The sequence below is a fragment of the Babylonia areolata genome, chromosome 20 (genome assembly GCF_041734735.1).
Source record: "Babylonia areolata isolate BAREFJ2019XMU chromosome 20, ASM4173473v1, whole genome shotgun sequence".
NCBI classification, from domain to species: domain Eukaryota; kingdom Metazoa; phylum Mollusca; class Gastropoda; order Neogastropoda; family Buccinidae; genus Babylonia; species Babylonia areolata.
Window position 1 is genome coordinate 14,216,540 of NC_134895.1, and position 25,367 is coordinate 14,241,906.

Sequence of the window (25,367 nt, forward strand, 5' to 3'; positions counted from 1 at the left end):
GTGTGTGTGTTTGTGTTTGTTGTATTGTTTTGAGTCAGATCTCCATAAATATCTTCAATCCTTCTACTAACAATAAATGACTCAGATATCGAAGCGACCGTTGGCAGTAACAATGAGGGCATTTATATGTCTAACTTATAAATGGATCCGTTTTTATTGTTTCTCCTTGTTGTTGTTTTGGTCTTGTTCTTATTATGTCCTATTTTCTTTTCATTCACTTTGTTTTGTTTGCTTGTTTGATTTCTTCCATTTTCTTCTATTTTGTGTGCATGCATGGATTTATTCATTTCATTCCATCATGATGGTGATAATAGCTGTTGTATAAGTGATATTGGTGATGGTAGTAGTCATTTAAGTATGAATTACAACTGTGGTAGGTGGATTTGATGATAACAACAATGTGCGTGTGTCTGTTCTTTATCATTTTTTTTTTCTGCAGGCCTTTTTTTCAGTTCCGTTCCCTCTTTCTCCCCTGCTCAATAACTCTTTCCATACGAACGGCGAAAGAGTCGACGTTAACAGCGTTTCACCCCAATTACCGGCCTCATCAAAATATTGCAAGCGGAAGGCTCTTATACTGAAGACGTGAATGTTGACAAAGAATACCACAATTCTGACGACGGAAGCTAAAAGTTGGGTCATTCAGACACCCACTGGACATCCGAGGGGTATGTGTAGAGGAGACTGAAGAGAGGCCGTGACTGGCCGTACTGAGTGAGTTAAATATATATGTGCTATTGTAACTGATGTAGATTAGGAAGGACAGGTTGGAAGAATGGGCCATGCCTAAAATCTTAATCTTTGAATAAAAAAAAAAAACGTTCTGAGTTCTGCTCTCTCTCTCTCTCTCTCCTCCTTCAATTAGTAAAAACAACTTCCAAGTAAATAACATTAGACATGTACATAAGTTGGATATACTTCTTCCAGATCTTGATCTTATTAAGTCCAGTCTCACATACAGCGGGGGAACTTACTGGAATAATTTACCATCACAATAAAAGATATAACTAACCACAACAACTTTAAGCAGAATTTTAAAATGTACCTATTCACAAAACTTGACGTCACCTGAAATCCAACATTGCTTTCGACAATTTGTGGGTTCCCTCTCGCTCTCTCTTGAAGTGAGTGCATGTGTGTGTGTGTGTGTGTGTGTGTGTGTGTGTGTGTGTGTTTCATGCTCTCTCTCTCTCTCTTATTTTGCTTTGCGTGGAATGGCTGTGAATGTTGGGATAATTGGAAAGTATTGATGTCTTTTGATTGTATTTTGATTTTTGACTCACTTGTGTAAACAATGTGAGTCTATGTTTTAACCCGGTGTTCGGTTGTGTGTGTGTGTGTGTGTGTGTGTGTGTGTGTGTCTGTCTATCTGTCTGTGTGTGTGTGTGTGTGTGTCTGTGTGTCCGTGGTAAACTTTAACATTGACATTTTCTCTGCAAATACTTTGTCAGTTGACACCAAATTAGGCATAAAAAATACAGAACACATTTTAACGATTAGATTTTTTTTTAAGTGTATCACAAGTGAGTCTTGAAGGCCTTGCCTCTCTTGTTTGTTTGTTTGTTTTTACATCCAGCCCTCTCCCTAAAGAGGGAACAAAGGTAAAGAAGCGAAAATGAGTAAAAAGAAGAAAAGAAAAAACAAGAGACAGGGAGAGTGTGTCACTACACTACATCGCCACCCATTTTTTGTATTTTTTCCTGCGTGCAGTTTTATTTGGTTTTTTCTATAGAAGTGGATTTTTCTACATAATTTTATCCAGGAACAACCCATTTGATGCCGTGGGTTCTTTTGCGTGCGCTAAGTGCATGCTGCACACGGGACCTCGGTTTATCGTCTAATCCGAATGACTAGCGTCCAGACCACCACTCAAGGTCTAGTGGAGGGGAGAAAATATCGGCGGCTGAGCCGTGATTCGAACCAGCGCGCTCAGATTCTCTCGCTTTCTAGGCGGACGCGTTACCTCTAGGCCATCACTCTACAATTCATTCATCGGAAGAAAGATTAAAGTTTCTTTTGCAAGCAGTTTCATATGTGCAGTTACATTAATTTTGTATTCAGGAAACACAAATGTAAAAATGCGTCGCGAGGGTTCTCAGTCTACACATGATATTCGTATTCTAGTGTATGATAGTCCTGTCCGACAATGACCATTAGAACATCAGAGGAGGCAACTGCTGTCCCAACTATTTGGGCTGGATTTCGATAGTAGTGGAGAGTGAAAGTTACATCCCCACTCTCTCGGCCATGAGGGTTTTAGGACAGTCGGCGTTGGGATGGTTCCCAAAGGCCAACTGGCCCCAAAGGCTGCAGCACTAAGAGCCAGTGCAATCTTGCCTCCAAGTTAGAGAGCCATCGTCCTTCACACAAGACTAAGCTGTAAAGTGACTTCCCTTCGCAATCAATGGAGAAATCATCGATCATACAGCTCTCGCTTTGCTGTTGGCCCAAATGTAAGCTTTTGTCAAACAGTATATTCATTTATTCATTTTAACGTGACTAAGACTGTGAAAATCGAACTAGTATCGACTGATTCCAAGCGTGTCCTGAACCAAGGTGTTATATCATTCTGACAAACTCAGTCCATGTTTGGTGTTTTATCTCGTGTGTAAGATGTCGTGCCCAAGTTTAACATACGACTTGTCTCGTGCTTGTGTAATGTTTGACCAACATTTCATTATTTGACACAGTCGGTCAAGGGATGTTTGCCCACTTCAACGAGTACTGCTAGATGTGTGTGTGTGTGTGTGTGTGTGTGTGTGTGTGTGTGTGTGTGTGTTATTTAATGATGTGATCTCTTTTAAAAAATATTCAGACAAGTGTGTACATGTCTTAAAAGAGTTAATATTGATAATTGTTATGAATACAACAGGTGCTCGCAGACAAGTCAATGTAAACTGATAGGAATGTAAGAATATAAGTTTTATGTGGTCAGTCTTTCAACTACACACACAAACGTGCGCGTGCCTTTTAAATGCATATTTTACGTTTGTATTTTGAGCAGGAGCAACACGGCGATCTCATGTGAATCAATCTTTGGAGACAAGAAATTTGACGACTTTCATTTTGTTTTGTTTTTTTTTTGTTTGTTGTTTTTTTCCTGTCAGAGTGGAAGGTCCCATGTGCAGCGCTATAAAAAGAGATAAATAAAATGCTTCGTGGACTTGCAAATCTGAGGCCAAAAAAAGATAGAAAAGAAACTATATCAATCTCTCTCTCTCTCTCTCTCTCACGTGTGTGGCTTATCCCTTAGTGGTTTATTTTGCTTCCCTTCTACCTGTTTTCCCTTTCTGTTCCATTTTGTCTGTTTTGCATCATTTTTGTTCTGCCGGATTTGTACCTACTATGTCAGTAGAGCTTTACAGCTAATGACATTAAACATTTCAGTGTTCAGTGTCTCTCACGTGACGACGGAAATTGAAATTCTCACAAAACATATATATATAGGCCTCTCTCTCTCTCTCTCTCTCTCTCTCTCTCTCTCTATATATATATATATATATATATATATATATATATATATATTGGTCAATGTAAGTTTGCGTGCGTCTGTGTTCGTGGGCATGTGTGTGTGTGTGTGTGTGTGTGTGTGCGTGCGTGCGTGCGCCCTTGTGTGAATCCAATCTACATTTACTTACAAACCGAGTTGTCCTTCTTGGTATGGTGTCCTGTTTTTGACTCACTTGTGTAAACAAAGTGAGCCTGTGTTTTAACCCTGTGTTCGGTTGTGCGTGTGTGTGTGTGTGTGTGTGTGTGTGTGTGTGTCCGTGGTAAACTTTAACATTGACATTTTCTCTGCAAATACTTTGTCAGTTGACACCAAATTTGGCATAAAAATAAGAAAAATTCAGTTCTTTCCAGTCATCTTGTTTAAAACAATATTACACCTCTGGGATGGGCACACAAAAAAAAGAAGCCAAATTATATGAAAACCGAATTTACTGTTATATTTATATTTTTTTTATTCTCTAAACTTGGCACTTTGATCTGATATTCTGACACAACAAGAGCAGTCATTTTTATCATTTTTTGTTCAAACAGGAACTTATTTTGCTAAGCATGGAAGTTATATTTATTTTGCATGTCTTTGGTGCAGATAGTAAAAAAGGGGAAATTAATCTGTAATTAATGCTAGGGGACTTAATTTGAAATTAATCTGTAATTAATGCTAGGGGACTTAATTTGCTTTAAACTGATCTTTCTCATCTTAAACATTACATTTTGAAATTATACTCAATACATAAAAAGCTTGTGTGTTTTACTCTCAGTGCACAGGGCTTTCACTATGTTCATTCGCCCCAGTGGTCTTTTTCGGAAAATACTAAAATCAATACGACGAGTGGACTTTATAGATCTACTGGCTGAGCCCTGAAGGTCATGGGCAAAAATCAATTGCATACATATATTTATACATATTCAAAGCGCGTGCTCATATTCTTCGCGAAAGCGAACGACGCCATTTTGTTTCAAGTTGTTGACCTGCCTGTTTAATCCTATAATCAATCGAAAATACACGATAACATGTGATGGAAAGTTGGAGAAGGAAACCGTTAAATATTTATTCAGAGAAAGATTTGTGACCGCCTCATCACTTACTGGATTAGGCACCAAACTACCATAAAAATATCCACAGAATCAGTCGGAATTCACAGTTAAAAATAATAAACCATGTGAGTTAATACCCTTGAATCGATGAAACGTAAAAATTTCAAGTCTTGACTTTTCTCAAAATGAAGTTCTTTTCACTTCATACGACGTTTAGAAGTACTTGTACTTGGCTCTACATGATATTAGTTTAACAAAATACTCAATTTTCATATCAACTTTAAAACTAGAATGAACATAAAAGAGAAATTGAATCGACCGTGTCAACCTGGTGTAACTAAACTTGTACATCTATCTAGATCCAGAGGAAACGGCTAAATTTTGCAGTGTGATTGCGGCGATAGCCACATCTTCTTTACCGCGGTCTTAAAAAGAATTTTTAATTGCCCTTAAAGATTTTTTGAGCGCCCAAGATACACCAGAATAATATGATTTAAACAGCGTTCTCACTGCGAATACCACAATCGATTTATCGCCCTTCAAAAAAGCATGTTTAAATGTTATATTTTTGAACGTGAGTTAAGGCGCCACGACAATGTACTGGGTAAGACAGTTTCTTCTCACCAGACCACGCGGGGTTCGAATCTGCCGCTAGGACTTTTTATTTCTTTTTTTTTTTTTAACCCGAAGCTTTATAATAACAAATACAGAACACATTTTAACGATTAGATTTTTTTTTTTAAAAGTGTATCACAAGTGAGCCTTGAAGGCCTTGCCTCTCTTGTTCTTGTGTGTGTGTGTGTTTGGGTTTTTTTGTTTTGTTTTGTTTTTTGCTGTTGTTTGTTTGTTTGTTTGTTTTTCCTCCTTTTTTTTCCAAAAGAAAAATGAATAAAAATTCACGCAGAAAACAAAAACGCTTGAGCATCATTGGTGGCATGGGTTTAGCTAACGCTGCATGATGTCGATCCTGCTGCCTGAGCAGCTGTGTTGTATTGACGACCTTTGGCGTCACCTGCTGCGCCAATCGACACGCTGAAAAATGTCAATTGACATAAAGTGCACAGACCTTTGCCATCCACGTCGTAGTTCTCCCGGTAGATATATATATATAATGATAGTCAGCCACGTGAATTGTGGGAGCCATAGGCGCCTGGAAAGTGTTCAAATTTTACTTTGTTTTTCATTCTGTCCAATACGAGTGCAGAGACACACATGCATGCTTGCATGCAGGTTTTGGTACACACACAACCGATCGACAGGCCTCTGGTGAACAGTTCTGTACGGCGCCCTGGTGACTGTACACGGAGGAGATGATGATTTGATTTTCTTTCTTTCTTTCTTTCTTTTTTTATTCATTTATTCTTTGATTTTTTTTTTTCCACTCAGGGCCTGACGTTGGGTTATGCCGCTGCTGGTCAGACATCTGCTTTACAAATACGTTGTAGCGTATGGTAAAAAAAAAAAAAATAAAAAAAAAAATTAGTGTGTGTGTTTGTGTGTTTTGCGCACTCGCCGTGTACTCGTGAAATGCAAGAACGTAAATCCAACAGAAGCCAAAAAACGCAAGCACAACTGCATACATACATACATACATACAAACACGGTGAAGCAGAAACAATCACGTACCTATCCTAGTTTCTATCAGACACCCATGTGTCTAAAGGATTGAATCCTTATCTTCGACAACTGAAGGTCACGGCCAGCTTGGTATGTTCTGACCTTGTGTGTAGCGACAGTGATTTACTGCACCAATACTTATCGATCAGTAGAGCACAGGTGTGTGAAGTGAAGGCCATCTCGGTGCAATAATAGCGAATTCTTTTCGCAGTTAGGTATCACAATCAGTTGCTGTTTTTTTGTTGTTGGTTTTTTTGTTGTTGTTGTTGTTTTTGTTTGGGTTTTTTTCCATTCCCCTTAATAATGATGACAATAATATTCAGAAGAAGAAGAAGAAAAAAAGGATAAAGTAGGAATGGTGCAAACTTCCCATTTAATGGGCTCTGATTAGCGCCTCAGATGAAACAGTGCATTACAATAGTGCATCATACTACACGACAGCACATGAGGACATAAAATAATTAGTGTCCTCACATACGTGCATTTGGTGGGCAAGCGACAAGCCTTAACAGGGTAGTTGAGGTTACTAATTATAACTCTCTTGTTTATCACCGGAATCTCATCCCACCAGCTTTCACCTTAACTATACACACATGAAGATCCCTCATCATTATCTTTAATTTTTTTTATCTTTTTTTTTTTTAATTCTTTTTTAAGACGGCGTGATGTCAAACGGTTAGAACGCAGGATTCTCGCCCGAGTTTCCACATTAAGTTCGACCCCGTCGCGCCTGGTGGGTAAAGGGTGGAGATTTTTCCGATCTCACAGGTCAACATTATATGCAGACCTGCTTGTGCCTGAACCCCCTTTGTGTAAATACGCACACAGAAGATCGAGTACGCACGTATAACATCCTGTAACCTGATCCATCTCAGCGTTCGGTGGATTATGGAAACCAGAACATATCCAGCATGCACACCCCCGAAAACAAGAGCATGGCTGCCTACATTTTTTTTCTCTCCTTAGAACTATTCCAGCGTGGAATTCCCTGCCAGCATCAGGATCAGATCAAAGCAGCGGTAAAGTACGGCGAGAGCTGCACAAGCCGGTGGGGAGTCCGGGAGGATTCCTGCGCGGGGAGCTAGAGCTTCGCTAGCCAGACAGGTCCTGCCTTGATACTGTGAAATAAAGGTCCGTGGTCTACCCCCATCGGCCTCTCTCTCTCTCTCTTTTTCTTTTTTTCTTAATCACACTTAAGTGCTGTGAATGCATAACCAAGTACCTGAATGTCTTGGAAAGACGGCGTGACAAGAAGACTGAAGACCCGAACTTTACAGACCTCACTGAGACCTTCATGCTAACTCAGCATCAGTATCAGTAGCTCAAGGAGGCGTCACTGCGTTCGGCCAAATCCATATACGCTACACCACATCTGCCAAGCAGATGCCTGACCAACAGCGTAACCCAACGCGCTTAGTCAGGCCTTGAGAAAAAAATATTAAAAAATAAGATTAAGAAAATAAATGATTAAATTTTTTTAAATAGTAATAATAGATAAATATATAAAAATACTATTACTACTACTAATAATAATATTTATAAGGCACAAAATTTTGATTAAGTCAACTCTAAACGCACAGACAAAAACTAACTCACTACACGAAACCCAACTCATCAGTCCAACCAACCCGGCACCCCCCCCCAAATCCCCCCACACACACCCCATCCCTGCCCCCCTATCTCCCCCACTCCCCATGCCCACCCACCTCTACTGAACAAGTTTGTGTTTACGTACAACTTATGAGTCTGAAATAATCCATGTAATTCGTGGGACATGTATCGAAGCTCCCTGCAACAAGAAATGCACACCATGCCCTGAGCTAGACACTGACGTGTACATACATATGAGAAGACAGAAGGGGTGACGTGATGGCCCAAGATGAAGTGGGCGTCAAACAGTGGACAGAGACCTCAGACTTGTCAGGAGAAGGGGGGCAGAGTGGTTGACACTTACCTGCCAATATATGCATGCACTCGAACCTTGACTAAACGTATTAGACCATGCTGCTGGTCAGGCATCTGCCTAGCAGTAGTAGTACGTGTAGCGTACATGGATTTGCCCAAATGCAGTGACGCCTCATTTACAGACTGAAACTGAATCTGCCAACACAGTGTTCATGAGGGTGTGGGTTCGATTCCCGCTCTTGCCCTTTCTCCCAAGTTTGACTAAAAAATCAAAATCAGAGTCCAGTCCAGTCATTCGGATGAGACAATAAACTGAGGTCCCGTGTGCAGCACACTTGGCCAACTGAAAAAGAGCTCATGGTGACAAAAACATTGTCCACTGGCAAAAAGAAATCCACTCTGACAGGCACATGAATACATATACATGCACTCAAGGCCTGACCAGTGCGGTGAGTTATGCTGCTGTCAGACATCTGCCTAGCAGATATGGATATGTAGCATGTATGGATTTGTCTGAACGCAGCGACACTTCCTTGAGAAAGTGAAAGTGAAACTCTTCTTCTTCTTCGTTCATGGGCTGCAACCCCTACGTTCCCTCATATGTACACGAGTGGGCTTTTATGTGTATGACCGTTTTTACCATGCCATGTAGGCAGACATACTCTGTATTCAGGGGTGAAAGTGAAACTGAAATTTGTTGACAGATGGTGGGGTGACACCAGCAAACTGGCTGAAGACCAAAATCTTTAATGGAGCGCTTTGACTGTCTCACGTGTCCTATGGTGCTGGAACTTCTAAGTCTGATACATTGTACGCCCAAATCAGTCGAGTGAACAGGAACGATCAGTGCATACACTTAAAGGCACACAAATCTGCACTCACACACGCACACACACTAAACACACAGGTATCTTTCTTAACCACAAAACATACTCATCTTCTCACAGCACAACATTTTAATACACATCCTAATATACGTGTCATTAACAAAGATACCATGGGTTATGCATATTGTATAAAATGTAAAATATATGAATCGATAGAGTTTATGATGAATGTTTTCTCACTTAAACCTTTGGAAAAAAAATCACAGAATGCACAAATAGGCTGATCACAAATCACACTGTGTGTTCACACACTATCACATTCAGTGTACTGCCTTTTTCTTTTTTTTCTTAATTTTTTTTTTTTTTTTTTTTTTTTTTTTTTTTTTTTTACAAAGGTGAGGATGTAGGTACAGTGTTGTGCTGCATCGTTTTCTACTTTTTGTCACACAGGAGTTTTTCCCTTATTATTACAAAGATGCCAACCCTTTGATGAATGTATAACTATTTTTTTTTTATCTTGAATATCAGTTTGTTTGCGCTAGTCAGGTCTTGAGGACATACTTTTGTCCATTTGTGAAGGTAAACCTATCAGAGTGGATCTCTTCTACAGAACTTTGCCACAGGACAACACTTGTTGCCATGGGTTCTTTTTCAGTGCGCCAAGTGCGTACTGCACATGGGAGGGACCTCGGTTTATCGTCTCCTCCGAATGAATGGATGCTCAGTTTGAGTTTTCCAGTCAAACTTGGGAGGAAGGACAGAGAGGGGGATTCAAACCCAGACACTGTATTGGCAGATGAGCTTCTTATCCATTCCACCACCTTCCTCCCTCAAATGATGACGGAATGATGCATGTCCATGTGTGGTGAAGGAAAGTTCTGATTCCAAACTTTGCACTCTTCCTCATTCCCAGGACCACCAGTCACTTCTGATGTTACTTTTCCCCTCAGTGAAAGAAAACAGTGAACATCCTGAACATTACATACAAAGACCACATCACAAATGAGGAAGTGAAAAGAAGAGTCCAAAACGCCATTGGCCCATTCAAAGACCTGCTAACCACAGTGAAGGAACGCAAGCTCCGCTGGTATGGACACATCACACGATCAGACGGCCTAGCCAAGACCATCCTGCAGGGTACCGTACAAGGAAGGAGGAAGAGAGGCAGACAGAGAAAGCGGTGGGAGGACAACATCAAAGAGTGGACGGGCCTGCCATTTGCCACAACTCAAAGGGCCGCTGAGGACCGAGGCAGGTGGCGCGAGCTGACCAGGCAGGCATCCATGGTGCCCCAACGACCCACCCACGGGTCAAGGGATAGATGAGATGAGAAAGAAAACAAAAAAAAAATTTCATTTTCCTCAGAATGCAAATGAACTGGTTAACCATGTGTGCTGCGATTGGCTTTTGACCCTATCATTTTACAATGATAAATGATTTTATTTCATGAAGGAAAAATTGCCAACGTCCCATGGAACGACAAAAATGATGGCAAGGTGCAGGAGAATCATATAAATTTTCGTTGCCATACTATCAGTCATTCAGACCACTTCATCATACTAAAATATACAGCACCGCTGTTATTATGAACCATAAGGCCTGCATATTTCTTGTACAAAAAAAAACCCACAAAACAAACTCTCACCTGGATCATTAAAAAAAGAAAAAATATGACATGAAATTTCATCGAACGTCTGACATCAACAGTTAAAGTATTAACCATCACAACAGAAAAATGTCTCTCATGTCAACAATCATTTATCATTTGTTTGTTTTTTTCTAAACAATTTTTACAGTGACCTTTGAGCTCTGTGTGTGTGTGTGTGTGTGTGTGTGTGTGTGTGTTTGTGCCTATGACTTTACGTGTGCTTACATCCTTTCTTGACTCAAGAGCGTTCTGTGAAAAAAATAAAATAAAATAATAAAAATTATTTTCTTTAATTTTTGTTAAAAAAATATCACATAACTAAATAATGCAACACCAACAATCTTAATTGCCAGCTGGCCCCTTTGTATTCTTTTCAACATAATGCTACTGGTCAAAACATCAACTCTTCACACTTACCAAACAGTAGAAAGAAAGACAGAAACAGCCATGGAGACCCCCTTTGGCCTCCCATCTAATTCACTATGGTCTTTTTTTGTGTTTTTTTTTACAGTTTTGTTTTCTTTTTGTTCTCTCTTGTTCTTTTATATCAAGCCAATTTCGTCTATTTGCCATTACCTTACCAAATTCAAGCAAACTACTCTGTACAAACTGCAAAGCATCAACAACAGAAAAACACTTCAAAGACCTGACAACAACAACAACAACAACAAAAAAAAAAAAAAAAAGTCCACACCAAAAACCATTCACCAGTTACTTGGAAAGGCACAACAGAAAACAGAGCTGACGTAACGCCAACACGACGATCCGACAAGTTGAAACACAGCGTCACCCACCACCTCATCAATACACCAAAGGACTCAAAGAATTTAATGTTAAACATCCGACCTGTCCTCATCTATACATCAGTGAGAAAGTTACCGTTAAAGATCCCAAAGCCTTTTACACCCATCAGAGCAGTGAATACATATTCAGTGCCTCTACGGATCTGGAAAAGACAGGAGGAGCCACATCTTCTCCTTCTATCATTTTAACCATCCCTATCTGACGAAGGCTGCTACACCTTCTACACCTGGATGTAGTGAGGAGAAGTGGAGTGAAGTGGCTTTCCCCAAAGGACACAACATCATGATTATTGAAACAGGGCCCTGAACCCTGATCACAGGCGACTTCTGGATCAGAAGTCCAGTGCCTAACCGTTTTTGCCAGCCACGGCACCTTGCATTAGAAAACAACATGAAAAACTCTAGTCACATGATATTAATATGGTGCACAGTGTCAAATCCATATTCTTTTTTTTTCTCGAATAAACTGATAAATCAGTTTTTTTTTAATGAATGAAAAGATCAGAAGAAATAGACATGCAGAACAGCATTTAATCCTTGTCCTTTTCCATGTTCAGGTTCACTTTTTTGTTTGTTTGTTTGTTTGTTGCTGGTGTTTTGCCTCCACACAGACAGGCATCCACTGCCACAAAATTTCCACATCCATCTGTTTTAACTCCATCTGTTTTAACTCATTCTACCCCAAAGCTGCATGCCTGCTACAACTCCTCTGGACCAGCACTACGAGACCACTGCAGAAAAAACAGGGTGATTCACTAAAACGGTTAATATTGATGGAGGAATTGTTGATTTAAGCGGTCAAACAAAGCTTCGTTTTCATGCTTCCAGAATCCATCAATGATTCAGTTTAGAATGCCAACTGTACCAAGCAAGAATAAACCAAATCAGAATAGTGTGCTGGTATGAGAATATGCATACCTGGTCCACAGGGGAAGTAATCATGGCCCGAGTTAACTAGTACCTGGAGCAGAATGAGTTAAAAACATCCCTGGTGTGAATGAAGCACTGGTTCACCCTTTGACAGCAGAATGCTGATGAAACAGGACCAGTCTGAAAAGCAGTCACCACTTTTTTGTGTGCGTACTCATTCATGATGTCACTGATTTTGCTTCAATGAAAGTAACGCTATCCCAAGAGAAAGACTTCCAAATGCAAGAGTGGTGGTGACCAATCTTCCTGACCAGTAAGCAAGCTCTGGATTATCTCAGTGAGGTGTGCGACAGCCGTTCACTGACCAGCGTACTTGTCGACAGCAGTCAAGGGGTTAATTAAACTGTCCTTTTATTTATCACAGACAATGTTGACTGCATAGCGAGTGATATTCCTAAACTCTGCGCAAATCACAATGCTGGAAAACAAGGAACAAAGCTATCATAGTTTGTTCATAGTTAAAAAAAAATATATATATAAAAAGCCATCATATTTAATTAAGCCACCATTTCATCCAAACAATCATCAAAATTAAGGTTATCAAAGGGGGGAAAGAAAGAAACAAAAAACGATGCTAGCACAGCTTCAGCTTGTACTTGCAGTTATAATTCTCGGGCTTGTACTCCTCAAGAGTAAGAAATGTAGCAGGAGGAGGACAGGGAGACATACAAACCACATCTTCATCTTGCTGTTCTCTCTCTTCTTCTTTTTTTTTTTTTTTTCCCCCATAAGGTACTTCCCCATCTATCTTTTCTTAAACAAAAAAACAATGTCTTAACCCATTCAATCTTGGGGAGCTGACAACTTCGGCAGACTCCCCTGCTTGATGCAGAAAAAAAAAAAACAAAGAAAAAATACTGAAATCAACCAGTTTTTTCCTCCACCACACTGACAAAATACACTGTGTAAGTTAGTTCCCAAGTTAGTTCCCTTTCTTTGTGGCAAGTTAGTTCCCTTTCTTTGTGGCAAATGCATCATGTATGACAGTGAAAACCCTTTCAATGAGACATATTTCCACGTCGGAGAAATGCTCGGGGTTGCAGGGCTGAATGAGTTAAAAGGATTCTAAGGGAGAGTTGACTCTCATCGCAGACAGCTTCTCTACCAATCCTAAGCACCACCGTTGTCTTTTGAATACTTTATTAAGAGATAAATAGATTTTTTTTTTTTTTTTTTTTACTGATTTTTTTTTTATTTAACGTACAAGTGTTCTGTGAAAAGAAAGAAACTTGTGAAACTAGAATCCCTTTTTTGTGGTGATAATCTTTTATCATGAAATACACAAAGGATATCATTCACACACAAAAATACATCTTAACCTCTCATCCATAAACATGAATATATACAAAGAAATGTCAAGTTAAAGAATAAAAAAAAAAAAAGAAAAAAGTATCATCTCCTTATGTCATCAATAATAAACATGGAAAAGGCTGCAAGATAGTGACTGCAAATCCCAAACACCTTTCGTGTCCTCAAAGACAGTTAACAAGACACACAAGTGTTTCATCTACCTTCGTCTCAAGGCTTTTAAATAAGCGTACAACTGGAAAGATCTTAACCTCAACAGTAATTTTAAAAGAATAAAAAGATTTTTTTTTTAAATAAAAGACACTTGTCATCTCCTATTCAAAACACAGAGCAACAATCTTTTCTCTCTCTTTTTTTTTTATAAACTTAATCTTTTTTATTTTTTTTTTCATCTTTATCTTTCGTTGCCTACATCCCAGACAACCACACAGAGTATCTCTCTCATATATATATATATATATATATATATATATCAGGGCTGCAGAACTTTAAATATCAGTCCTGTAGAACCTGGGGGAGAAATCAAACAAACAAACAACAACAACAAAAACTAGGCACAAGTAGTCACAATTCATGCACATAAAGCCAGGACATACCCCTGACATTGACCATTCCATGTTTTTCATCAGAGGGTTTAAAAACAACTAACCTGAACCTAAATATAATCATATATAATAAACAAAAAGGAAGAGACAACACAAAATACGGAAACGCCAGAAATAAAGAAACGCAATAAAAAAGATTTTTTTTTTTTAATTCCAGCACAACATTTGCAAAAGGTGACTGTATAATCAATACTGAAAGGCATTCCCACAAGGGGGAGAGCAACAATTGATTAAAAGAATAATAATGATAATAATAATGAAAAAAGCAACATCACAAGCGTTAAACATTTGATAAACAGCAAACAGTTAACCTGTACACTATGGTTGATACAAATCTGACAACATCTAAAAGGATCAACAGAGAGAACAGTCCTTCGTACCATGTGTACAACAAAACTGATGGTCTTTGGATTTCTGTGATGCAGAGTTGTGTGTATGTAACCATCCCAGTTCCTTGGGAGAAAAGCGCTAGTCTACACATCCCTAACAAAAAGCAAACAGTTTCACCCATACTCCACAACAATAAGTGTCCCCACACCCTTAAATGATAAAGTAAATAGTGCCCCTCACTCCTCAAGAATAAAGCAAAGAATTCTCCCACATCCCTCAACAATAAAGCAGTCCCCACACACCTCAATAATAAAGCAAATGGTGCCTCACACTCCTCAATAATAAAGCAAATGGTGCCACACACTCCTCCACAATAAAGCAAATGGTGGCCCACACTCATCCACAATAAAGCAAATGGTGCCACACACTCCTCCACAATAAAGCAAATGGTGCCACACACTCCTCCACAATAAAGCAAATGGTGCCACACACTCATCCACAATAAAGCAAATGGTGCCCCTCACTCATCCACAATAAAGCAAATGGTGCCACACACTCCTCCACAATAAAGCAAATGGTGGCCCACACTCATCCACAATAAAGCAAATGGTGGCCCACACTCATCCACAATAAAGCAAATGGTGGCTCACACTCCTCCACAATAAAGCAAATGGTGGCTCACACTCCTTCACAATAAAGCAAATGGTGCCTCACACTCACAATAAAGCAAATGGTGCCACACACTCATCCACAATAAAGCAAATGGTGGCCCACACTCCTCCACAATAAAGCAAATGGTGCCCCTCACTCCTCCACAATAAAGCAAATGGTGGCCCACACTCCTCCACAATAAAGCAAATGGTGCCACACACTCCTCCACAATAAAGCAAATGGTGCCTCACACTCACAATAAAGCAAATGGTGCCACACACTCCTCCACAATAAAGCAAATGGTGGCCCACACTCATCCACAATAAAGCAAATGGTGCCACACACTCCTCCACAATAAAGCAAATGGTGGCCCACACTCATCCACAATAAAGCAAATGGTGGCCCACACTCCTCCACAATAAAGCAAATGGTGGCCCACACTCATCCACAATAAAGCAAATGGTGCCACACACTCCTCCACAATAAAGCAAATGGTGCCACACACTCCTCCACAATAAAGCAAATGGTGCCCCTCAATCCTCAATAATAAAGCAAATGATGCCCCTCAATCCTCAATAATAAAGCAAATGGTGCCACACACTCCTCAATAATAAAGCAAATGGTGCCTCACACTCCTCAATAATAAAGCAAATGGTGTCCCTCACTCCTCAACAATAAAGCAAACAGTTCCCCCCCCCCCCCCCCCCTCCCTCCCGCTCTCACCGCCACCCTACACTCCTTGACAATCAATTCAAACCAGTTCAACAAACTTGTAGTTGAAGACCAATGATCTCACTGCCTTTAGAAGAAAACCGATTCATAATAAATGACAAGGCAGCGATCAACGTAGTTTTGCAAAACAAAGACAAATCATATTCCAATGGAATGACAAACAAAACCGGTAGTTGATTTACAGGCATATGTGTTCTGCAGTCGCACCTGTAACTTACAAAAAGCAACCGTGTCTATACTTTAACAAGAATACACGCAACAATCACAATCCCTTGATATACAACAACAAGCAACAGTCAACAAGAATCCTATATAAAAGACGCCAACTTCCAGAGAAATCCGAAAGTCGAACCACTGCATCAGTCCTGGAGACTAACAAGGAACTTGTTACCACAAACCTGGTTAAACATCAAGTGCAATACCCCCCTCCCTAGACCCCCTTCCCCACTGCAACAGATTCTTTTTTTTTTTTTAAGCAGCAACAATCACAGTTCTGAACAATATGCAATGCAATGATCACAATTTCCAAAGAAATTAAAAAAAATAATAAATGGGCTTTTGTCATTTGTCTTCACAAAACAACAAAGACAGTAAGCCATCACATTCCATCCAACGAAAAATAATAATCATGCTTCCACAAAAGAAGAAACATTCATAATTATTTTCTACAGAACAGGACGTAACAATCGCAACTGCCTACATGATCAAATAATTACATTTCTTACATAAGAAGCCTCAGAACTGCAATTCCCGATAACAAATAATCAAAACATCTCAAAAGAAACAGTCCTTCATTTACTAAAAAAATCAAAACAAAAAACAACAACGAACAACAGTCATGATTATGACCCAATAAAAATACACACCACCACATTCCCAATTTAAAAAAAAAAAAAAAAATACAAGCAACTGTGACAGAAGACTGAAAACGCCCAATGCAATTCATATCACAGCATTTTACAGAAATCGGATTTTGTGTTTCTCCTTTACTCAAACTTAACACACAAAAATCTTTCAAATGTCGTGTAAATGTAAAAGAAAGCCCCCCAAAACCAAAAACATCCAAACCAAAAACAAACAACAAAACAACAACAACAACAAAAAAAAAAGACCCCTGCCGGAGTCTGCACTAGTTGGGTCACGGTTAAGTATGTGTAATTAAACACCAATTATAAACACACACTCACCAAAAAAAAAAATGAGTACAAATCACTGAGTAAATAATGTAAAGAAGAAAAGCATAACACCAACTGACTGAATCAAAACATATTGTTTGGAGCCCAACCAACTGAAAAAAAAAAAAAAAAAAAAAGAACGGAAAAGGGGGGACAGAGTCCATTTCAGTGCTGACAAACCCCCATCAGTTGAACGAGAACAAATACAAAAGCCTGCCCCCAACACAAGGTGAGCGAACGGGCGACAATGAGTGTCAACCCACTGACCTGTCGTCCCGCTGACCTGTCAACTTGCTGACCTGCTGACCTGTCAACCTGCTGACCTGTCGACCTGCTGACCCGCTGACCTGTCAACCTGCTGACCCGTCGACCTGCTGACCTGTTCACTTGTTGCGGTACTGCAGCAGGTAGCGGATGCACACCTGGCTCTCCTGGTACACCACGTACTCGTTGTAGTTGGTCGACCGCCGTCGGTCCTGACCGCTGGACGTGGTGTAGTAGTACTCTGTGACGCTGTCCCCAAGGGACATCACCTCTCCTAAACAAAAATCATTATAAATAACAATGACAATAATAAAAAAACAATGAAAATGATAATCATCATCATCATCATCATAAAAGGATCACAATCCATTTCCAAAGAACAGAAATTCTCCTTAAAAAAAAAAAAAAAAAGAGAAAGAGAAAAAAAAAAAAAAAAGAAAGAAAGAAAAATACGAGTTTATTTGGTATCGGTTCTCTGATTCTGGATGCATGCAGAAGAAATTTCCTGACTTGGAATGAAAGGTTGAAAGTTTGTTGCATATGGCGTCTTCTTCTTTGTTCGAGAGCCAGGTATGTTGTTGTTGTTGTATGTTGTTGTTTCCATAACCCACCAAACGCTAACAAGGATTACAGGATCTTAAGCATGTGTATTTGATCTGCATGCATACACACATGAAGGAGGTGGAGGCACTAGCAGGTCATGATATAGGCATGATTATTAACTTCTGACATATGCATGGTTATTATCAACATCTGACAGGCATGGTTATTATTAACATCTAACATAGGCATGATTATAATTAGCATCTGACAAAGGCTCAACATCTGACATAGGCATGATTATTATAAACATCTGACATAGACATGATTATCATTGTCACTGACAACTGACACAGGCATAATTATTATCGACATCTGACATAGGCATGATTATTATCAACACTGACATAGGCATGATTATTATAGACATCTGACATAGGCATGATTATTATCAACACTGACGTAGGCATGATTATTATCAACACTAACATAGGCATGATTATTATCAACACTGACATAGGCATGATTATTGTTATAATCATCATTGTTATTATTATTAACATCTACATGCAAACATACACGGTTCACAAAAAGTTAGGGGATCACTTGGGAACTTGCAGTTTTCTTCTTTTGGGGGCATGGTGAAGTGATGCTGAATTTCCAGCAAACAGTTGTGTGTGTATGTGTATGCAGCCAATGTAATGAGGCAAAACTCACAACCAGAGATGGTTGCTTCCTTGCATGTGCAAATTTTTTTTTTTTTTTTTTACATTGACCATTTACACTTTGTGATTACTTCTTCTTCTTCTTCTTCTGTGTTCACTCGTATGCACACGAGTGGGCTTTTATGTGTATGACTGTTTTTACCCCACCATGAAGGCAGCCATACTCCATTTTTGGGGGTGTGCATGCTGGGTATGTTCTTGTTTCCATAACCCACCGAACGCTGACATGGGTTACAGGATCTTTAACGTGCGTATCTGATCTTCTGCTTGCATATACACACGAAGGGGGTTCAGGCACTAGCAGGTCTGCACATATGTTGACCTGGGAGATCGTAAAAATCTCCACCCTTTACCCACCAGGTGCCGTCACCGTGATTTGAACCCGGGACCCTCAGACTGACAGTCCAACGCTTTAACCACTCGGCTATTGCGCCCGTCACTTTGTGATTACAAACCACTGAATAATTTTCCAAATTTTCAGCTGAAACGTCAAATTTTCAAACACCCTTTTCAAATTGTTAACAGTTTACCTGTGCCTGAAACAGCCATCAGTGTGTTCAGTGACAGACCACTGGCAGACCACACACAGCCTCCATAATTTGATTAACCCTTACAACCCTGAGGAGTTTACAGCCCAGGCAGGCTTCCATGACATACTGATACGGGGAAAAACAACACGGGAATTATACTCCTTTTACTCCAAACTACGTGTGGACAGGTAAGGATAATACTGTAGAAGTTAATTTCCTTTCCTTGCAGTTTATGCATATATATAGGAATGTGAAAAATGTTTTAACCCTTTCACCACCATGCTCGCATTTATGCACAGGCGTGGTAGAGGACCCATGTCACTGAAAGGTGACCTTTCATTGGTCTGTTATCCATGAACCTACTGCTCTTAATGTTCGGTGGTAGGATAGGCCATATTTTTGATACATCGCAGGGGGAATCCCCAGCTATTCTTAGCCACTGTCTTTTCTGTGTTTATACCACATGGGAATTTTGTACTCTAAATTGACTGGCGGTGAAAGGGTTAAGGAGACGAAATTTGGTGCCAAAGCAACACTCGGCTGCAAGGCTTAATGAGTTCATTCATCTCTTTTTTTCTTTTTCTTTTTTTTTGTGGAAAATCTGATGAAAACATACGTGCCTTTATAAAAGTGTCCTTAACATTTTGTGTAACCACTGGGACTGCGACAGACGAACCCAGGTGTGACTGTGTCTGGGGGAGGGGGGGGGGGGGGGGGACTCTGAATGAGCAGCGTGGGAGAAATGCTACTGAAATGGTGCATTGGCAACAACAACAACAACAACAAAATTTGTGAAGCCAGTAGGTAATCATCCCTCTAAATGAATAACACAACTGTATCTCCCTCCCTCCCCCACCTGATGGCAGGAGAATGTCGTAATCAGGATCTGGGAAGTGGTAACCATAGACGACAGAGCTGTTGAAATCCTCGTCCACCGCCTTGGAGCTCTTGTCCACATCCTCGTCATCGTCATCATCATCATCATCCTCGTTCAGGACTCGCTGCTTGCCCAAAGCAACCTGTCAACACCAACGAGTGGAGTGATGGTCTGGAGGTAATGGGTCCACCTAAGAAGCTAGAGAATCTGAGCGCACTGCTTCAAATCCCATAGTCGCCAGTATTTTCTCCCCCTCCACCAGACCTTGAGTGGTGGTCTGGACGCTAGTCATTAGATGAGATGATAAACCGAGATCCCATGTGCAGCATGCACTTAGCGCACGTAAAAGAACCAATGACAATAAAAAAGTTGTCCTTGGCAAAATTATGCAGAAGAATCCATTTCGATAGGAAAACAAATAAAATAGCAGGCAGGAAAAACTACAAAAAAAATGGGTGGCGCTCTCAGTGTTGTGACATACTCTCCCTGGGGAGAGCAGCCCAAATTTCACACACAGAAATCTATTGTGACAAAAAAGAGCAATACAATACAATACAAAACAATACAGTCCCTCAGTACAGTAAATTGTGTTGTTATGGGTTTGGTGGGTTTCTTTTTAATGTCATTGCCAGGCCATTGTCTTGTATCACTTAATCAGTCAGACATGTCAGTCCTGCTACTGTCAACTGCGGCGCATCAGTGCCGTCTGGAAATATCTGTCCACTGACGCAACATCTAGACTTGTCGTTTCTCTCATTCTCTCTCACCTTGGCTACTGTAACTCTCTACTGTGTGATTTGCCTGCTTCGTCCATTCAGTCCCTTCAGCGCATACAAAACTCTGCTGCCCAACTCGTCCTCAGAAAGAAAAGATCTGAGCACATCACTCCTATTTTGCAACATCTCCACTGGCTCCCTGTCTCACACCAAATAAAGTACAAGATCAGCACTCTATGTTATAGATGTATTCACAAAACTGCCCCTTCCTATCTCTGCGGCTGCCTTCACCTCTACACTCCATCTCACTCACTACGATCGGCTTCGGATCCACTCTGTTTACGCATACCCAGATTCAAACACTCGACTGTTGGCCGCCGTTCTTTCTCTGTCTCTGGACCTTGCAACTGGAATGAACTTCCTCTTTCGCTTCGTCAAGTCTCCAAACTCAGCTCTTTCAAGTCTGGCCTTAAAACCCACCTCTTCCCAAAACAGCCTCCCTTGCCTGCCTCTTCCTTGTCTTTAGTTTCTACAGTTTTAGAGTTATGCATGCGTGTGAATGACTGGTGCGAAAGCACTTTGATTTGTCTCTGCATAAGATTCAGCGCTATATAAATACCTTTTTTTTTTCTTTCTTTTTTTTTTTTTTTTGTCACAACAGATTTCTCTGTGTGGAATTCGGGCTGCTCTCTCCACAGGGACAGCTTGTCACCACAGTGCACCGCCATTCACACATATTTTCCCCTTTATTTTTTCTGTCTGCAAGATTTGGTTTATTATCAAAGTCTTTTGTTTCTTTTCTTTTTTTCTACAGAATTTTGCCAGGAAAAACCCTTTTGTTGGCGTGGGTTCTTTTATTTTTTTTTAAGATGCGCTAAGTGCGTGCTGCATACAGGACCACAGTATATCGTCTCATTTGCACGACCAGCACCCAGATCACCACTCAAGGCCCAACGGAATGGTGGATAAATATCTCGGTCTGTACATAGGACTCGAACCCAAGGACACAAGTTACCGTGGATCACCCGACTCAGCCATTTATCAGTCACAAGCAACACTTGGTTATCAAGTCACAACTCACAACTCACAATCGGTCAATTGCCAAGGTCACATTTTACTATGGGTCAGCTGCCAAGGTTACAATCGGTTGTAAGTAAACTCAAGGTCATGACAGATTCAATATCAAGGTCATGAGAGGTCAAATGTTAAGGCCACAACTGCCACAGATCAAATGTAAAGGTCATGATAGGTCAACTGTCAAGGTCACAATGGGTCAACCATCAAGGTCACAATTTTGCTGTAGGTCAACTCTCAACCTCCCCATCTGCTATGGGTCTTCTGTGGTCAATGTATGTGAACGCACTGGATGTTTTTGGTGGCAGAGAGCTTTTTATGGTGTTTTTATGTCAGGATTTTAACTGGATCATGTTAGGCGCTTGGAGCAACATTTGCAATGGAAACTGCACCATATAAAAGATGCATTATGTCATTATCATTATTATTATTACCATCATCATCATTATAATCATTATCATAGTAATTATCATTATAATTATTATCATTACTTTTATCATTATTATCATTGGTAGTGTTGTTGTTATATAGCATGCCGTGGGGGGAGAGGACACTGTAGTAGAATTGAACACAGAGCCCAACAAGTACCAGGAAGGACCACTTCACTGTTCACCATCAGTGTCAAGCCACCTGTCCACTCTGCCTCCTTCCGTTTGGGACGACTGACATACCAAGTGAGGAGAAGTGAAGCAGTGTGTCCCAGAACACGTCCAAAGTCTGAAAAGGACCCCCAGCTCTTAGCACTGTACGTCCCAAGGACTCGCACGATTTTCCTGACAAAAGTTTTAATTTCTTGTTCGATCTTCAAGGGAGAGCTCTTCGCTGCAGAGCAGACGACACCAAGTGTTTGGAAGTTGCGTCCCCTGTTTCTTGCGCATGAGTCAGATAGTTAATTTTCGATCTCCTTGTCTATTCAAAGTGGTGAAACTGGCGTCAAACTGTCTCTGTTAACAAGGTTTTGTTAAAGTGGCTGTGGGGGGGGTTTTGTCGTCGTTTTTTTGTGTGTTTTGTGTGTGTGTGTGTGTGTGTGTGTGTGTGTGTGTGACTGTTGAATTGATTACTTTTAATCTAACATGGGGGACCTTTAAAACAACATATGGCGATAATGTACATGACAAGGTTACGCAGCACAAATAAGTAAATCAAATAATGCAGTTTGAGCTATTACCTGAATAGAAAAACATCTATTTTCAAAATAACATAAACTAGACTAACATTAACTTGGGAAGTGTGTATGGAAATCCAGCAGAGTAGAGAAGTGATAAATTCAATGATTTAACACAATAAATGAAATAAGTTTAGACCGTTTCAACAAAGTTGTCAGCACACCAGAGCTGCTGTGACAATGTTGTAAGTGTTGTGGATTGACAAGCTGGGAAGACAAGAAGGCTCGATTCCCAACCGAAGTGGGTTATTATCTGGCCTGCAGCCGGCTCTTACCCAGAGTTCAGCGTGCGATAAGCTAAAATGGGAAGACTGGGACCACACAGTGCAGTATCATCCACTTCACGGAATCATCATTTGGTGTGTTGCTCAAATTTCCTGACCAACACTGCAAGTGTCTGCATCTCTCGGGCCTGGTTAAAGCCGGGATATTGTTATGAAAGGAAGCCCAGATTACAGCCTTGCCATACAGTGCCAAACCTATAATGGACCGCCACAGCAGAATTGTCACTATGCCAGAAAGGTAGCTGTCACATGTCTCCACCCAGGTAGGCAGCCTGTTGTGCAAGTAACTCTGTAAACGCTTCAAAAATTTACACCCAACCAAAGATATGTATCATATGAGCATCAATAATAAATAATTTTAAAAATCAGATGACAAAACTGATAAACGTGAGAGGAGATGAAGCAATGCATGAGGAAAAGAGGAGGAGGAGGATGGGAGAGGATGACTACACAGTACAGATAATGCGCACGTTTACCTCACAGAGCAGCATGAAACTGCTGGCGTCACGACTGGAATCGGTGTAAGAATCACTCTTGGACATCATGTCAGCAAAGTATATGCCCTGTTCACAGATTGTACACACACACACACACACACACACACACACAGATACATTTCATGGGGAAGAGAGGGGAGGGGTGCGGGAGTTAGTTCTGGAACTACGAGGGCACATGAAAAGATTGCATTCTAATAGCAGCAAAGTAGGTACATTAGTACCCAGTCATTACAGTGACGTCCCTCACTCAGCTTACCAAAATGCATACAGTGGCTGTAGTCTATTTTCTCTGCTGGACTATTCCATGCATAGCTCTGTCACCATGACCACAGTGACACACATGCACGCAGCATCAACACACACTTGTTTCTGTGCAGTCACACACACACATACCATCCCACACGCCCCCTTCTCCCCCCATTACCCCCCACACACACACCCATGCAGTCACACACACACATACCATCCCACACACACCCTTCTCCCCCCATTACCCCCCACACACACACACCCATGCAGTCACACACACACATACCATCCCACACACACACTTCTCCCCCCATTACCCTCCACACACACACACCCATGCAGTCACACACACACACACACACATGCAGTCACACACACACACACCATCCCACACACACCTTTCTCCCCTTCTCCCCCCATTACCCCCACACACACACACCCATGCAGTCACACACACACATACCATCCCACACACACACTTCTCCCCCCATTACCCTCCACACACACACACCCATGCAGTCACACACACACACACACATGCAGTCACACACACACACACCATCCCACACACACCCTTCTCCCCTTCTCCCCCCATTACCCACACACACACACACCCATGCAGTCACACACACACACACCATCCCACACACACCCTTCTCCCCCCATTACCCACACACACACACACCCATGCAGTCACACACACACATACCATCCCACACACCCCCTTCTCCCCCCATTACCCCCACACACACACACCCATGCAGTCACACACACACATACCATCCCACACACACCCTTCTCCCCCTATTACCCCTCCACACACACTTTCTTTGTTTTTTTCCATCCAGTATCTCTTAAGGTGTAAAGACGTTAAACTGAAACACACACACACACACACACACACACACACACACATGCACACATGCACACACACACTCGTACTTGCACCCCTTTTCCATGCTCCTCCTCATGTGCCTGAGCAATGTGTATCTATGTCTGAATGCCTAGTCCTTGTTACTCCATTTCAGTTTTATCAACCAGCAAACCAAACGCCTCTTGTGGTTCGAACATATGATACCATCACGAAGTTGAAACATCCACATATTACAACCCCGTCCACACCCCAACCTTGCCAAAGCACTCCCCCCACCCCCATTGTGCTAAAGCACTCCCCCCCCACCCCCACTGTGCTAAAGTGATCCCCCCCACCCCCACCTTGCTAAAACACTCCCCCACCCCCACCTTGCTAAAGCACTCCCCCCACCCCCACTGTGCTAAAGTGATCCCCCCACCCCCACCTTGCTAAAGCACTCCCCTCACCCCCACTGTGCTAAAGCACTCCCACCACCCCCACCTTGCTAAAGCAATCC

At 41.1% G+C, this 25,367-nt stretch overlaps 1 protein-coding gene across 1 annotated transcript in view; it reads right to left on the minus strand.

Moving 5' to 3' along the window:
• Positions 1–9,005: 9,005 nt before the first annotated feature.
• The window catches only part of LOC143295161 (uncharacterized), a 121,240-nt gene continuing 104,878 nt past the window's right edge, over positions 9,006–25,367 (minus strand). The window contains exons 51-53 of the mRNA XM_076606735.1: positions 23,728–23,814; positions 19,992–20,154; positions 9,006–17,614 (exon numbers count right to left, since the gene is read on the minus strand). Of these exons, the coding sequence (XP_076462850.1) occupies positions 17,460–17,614; positions 19,992–20,154; positions 23,728–23,814 (405 nt within the window). The 3' untranslated portion in view covers positions 9,006–17,459. The remainder of the gene's footprint in view (positions 17,615–19,991; positions 20,155–23,727; positions 23,815–25,367) is intronic.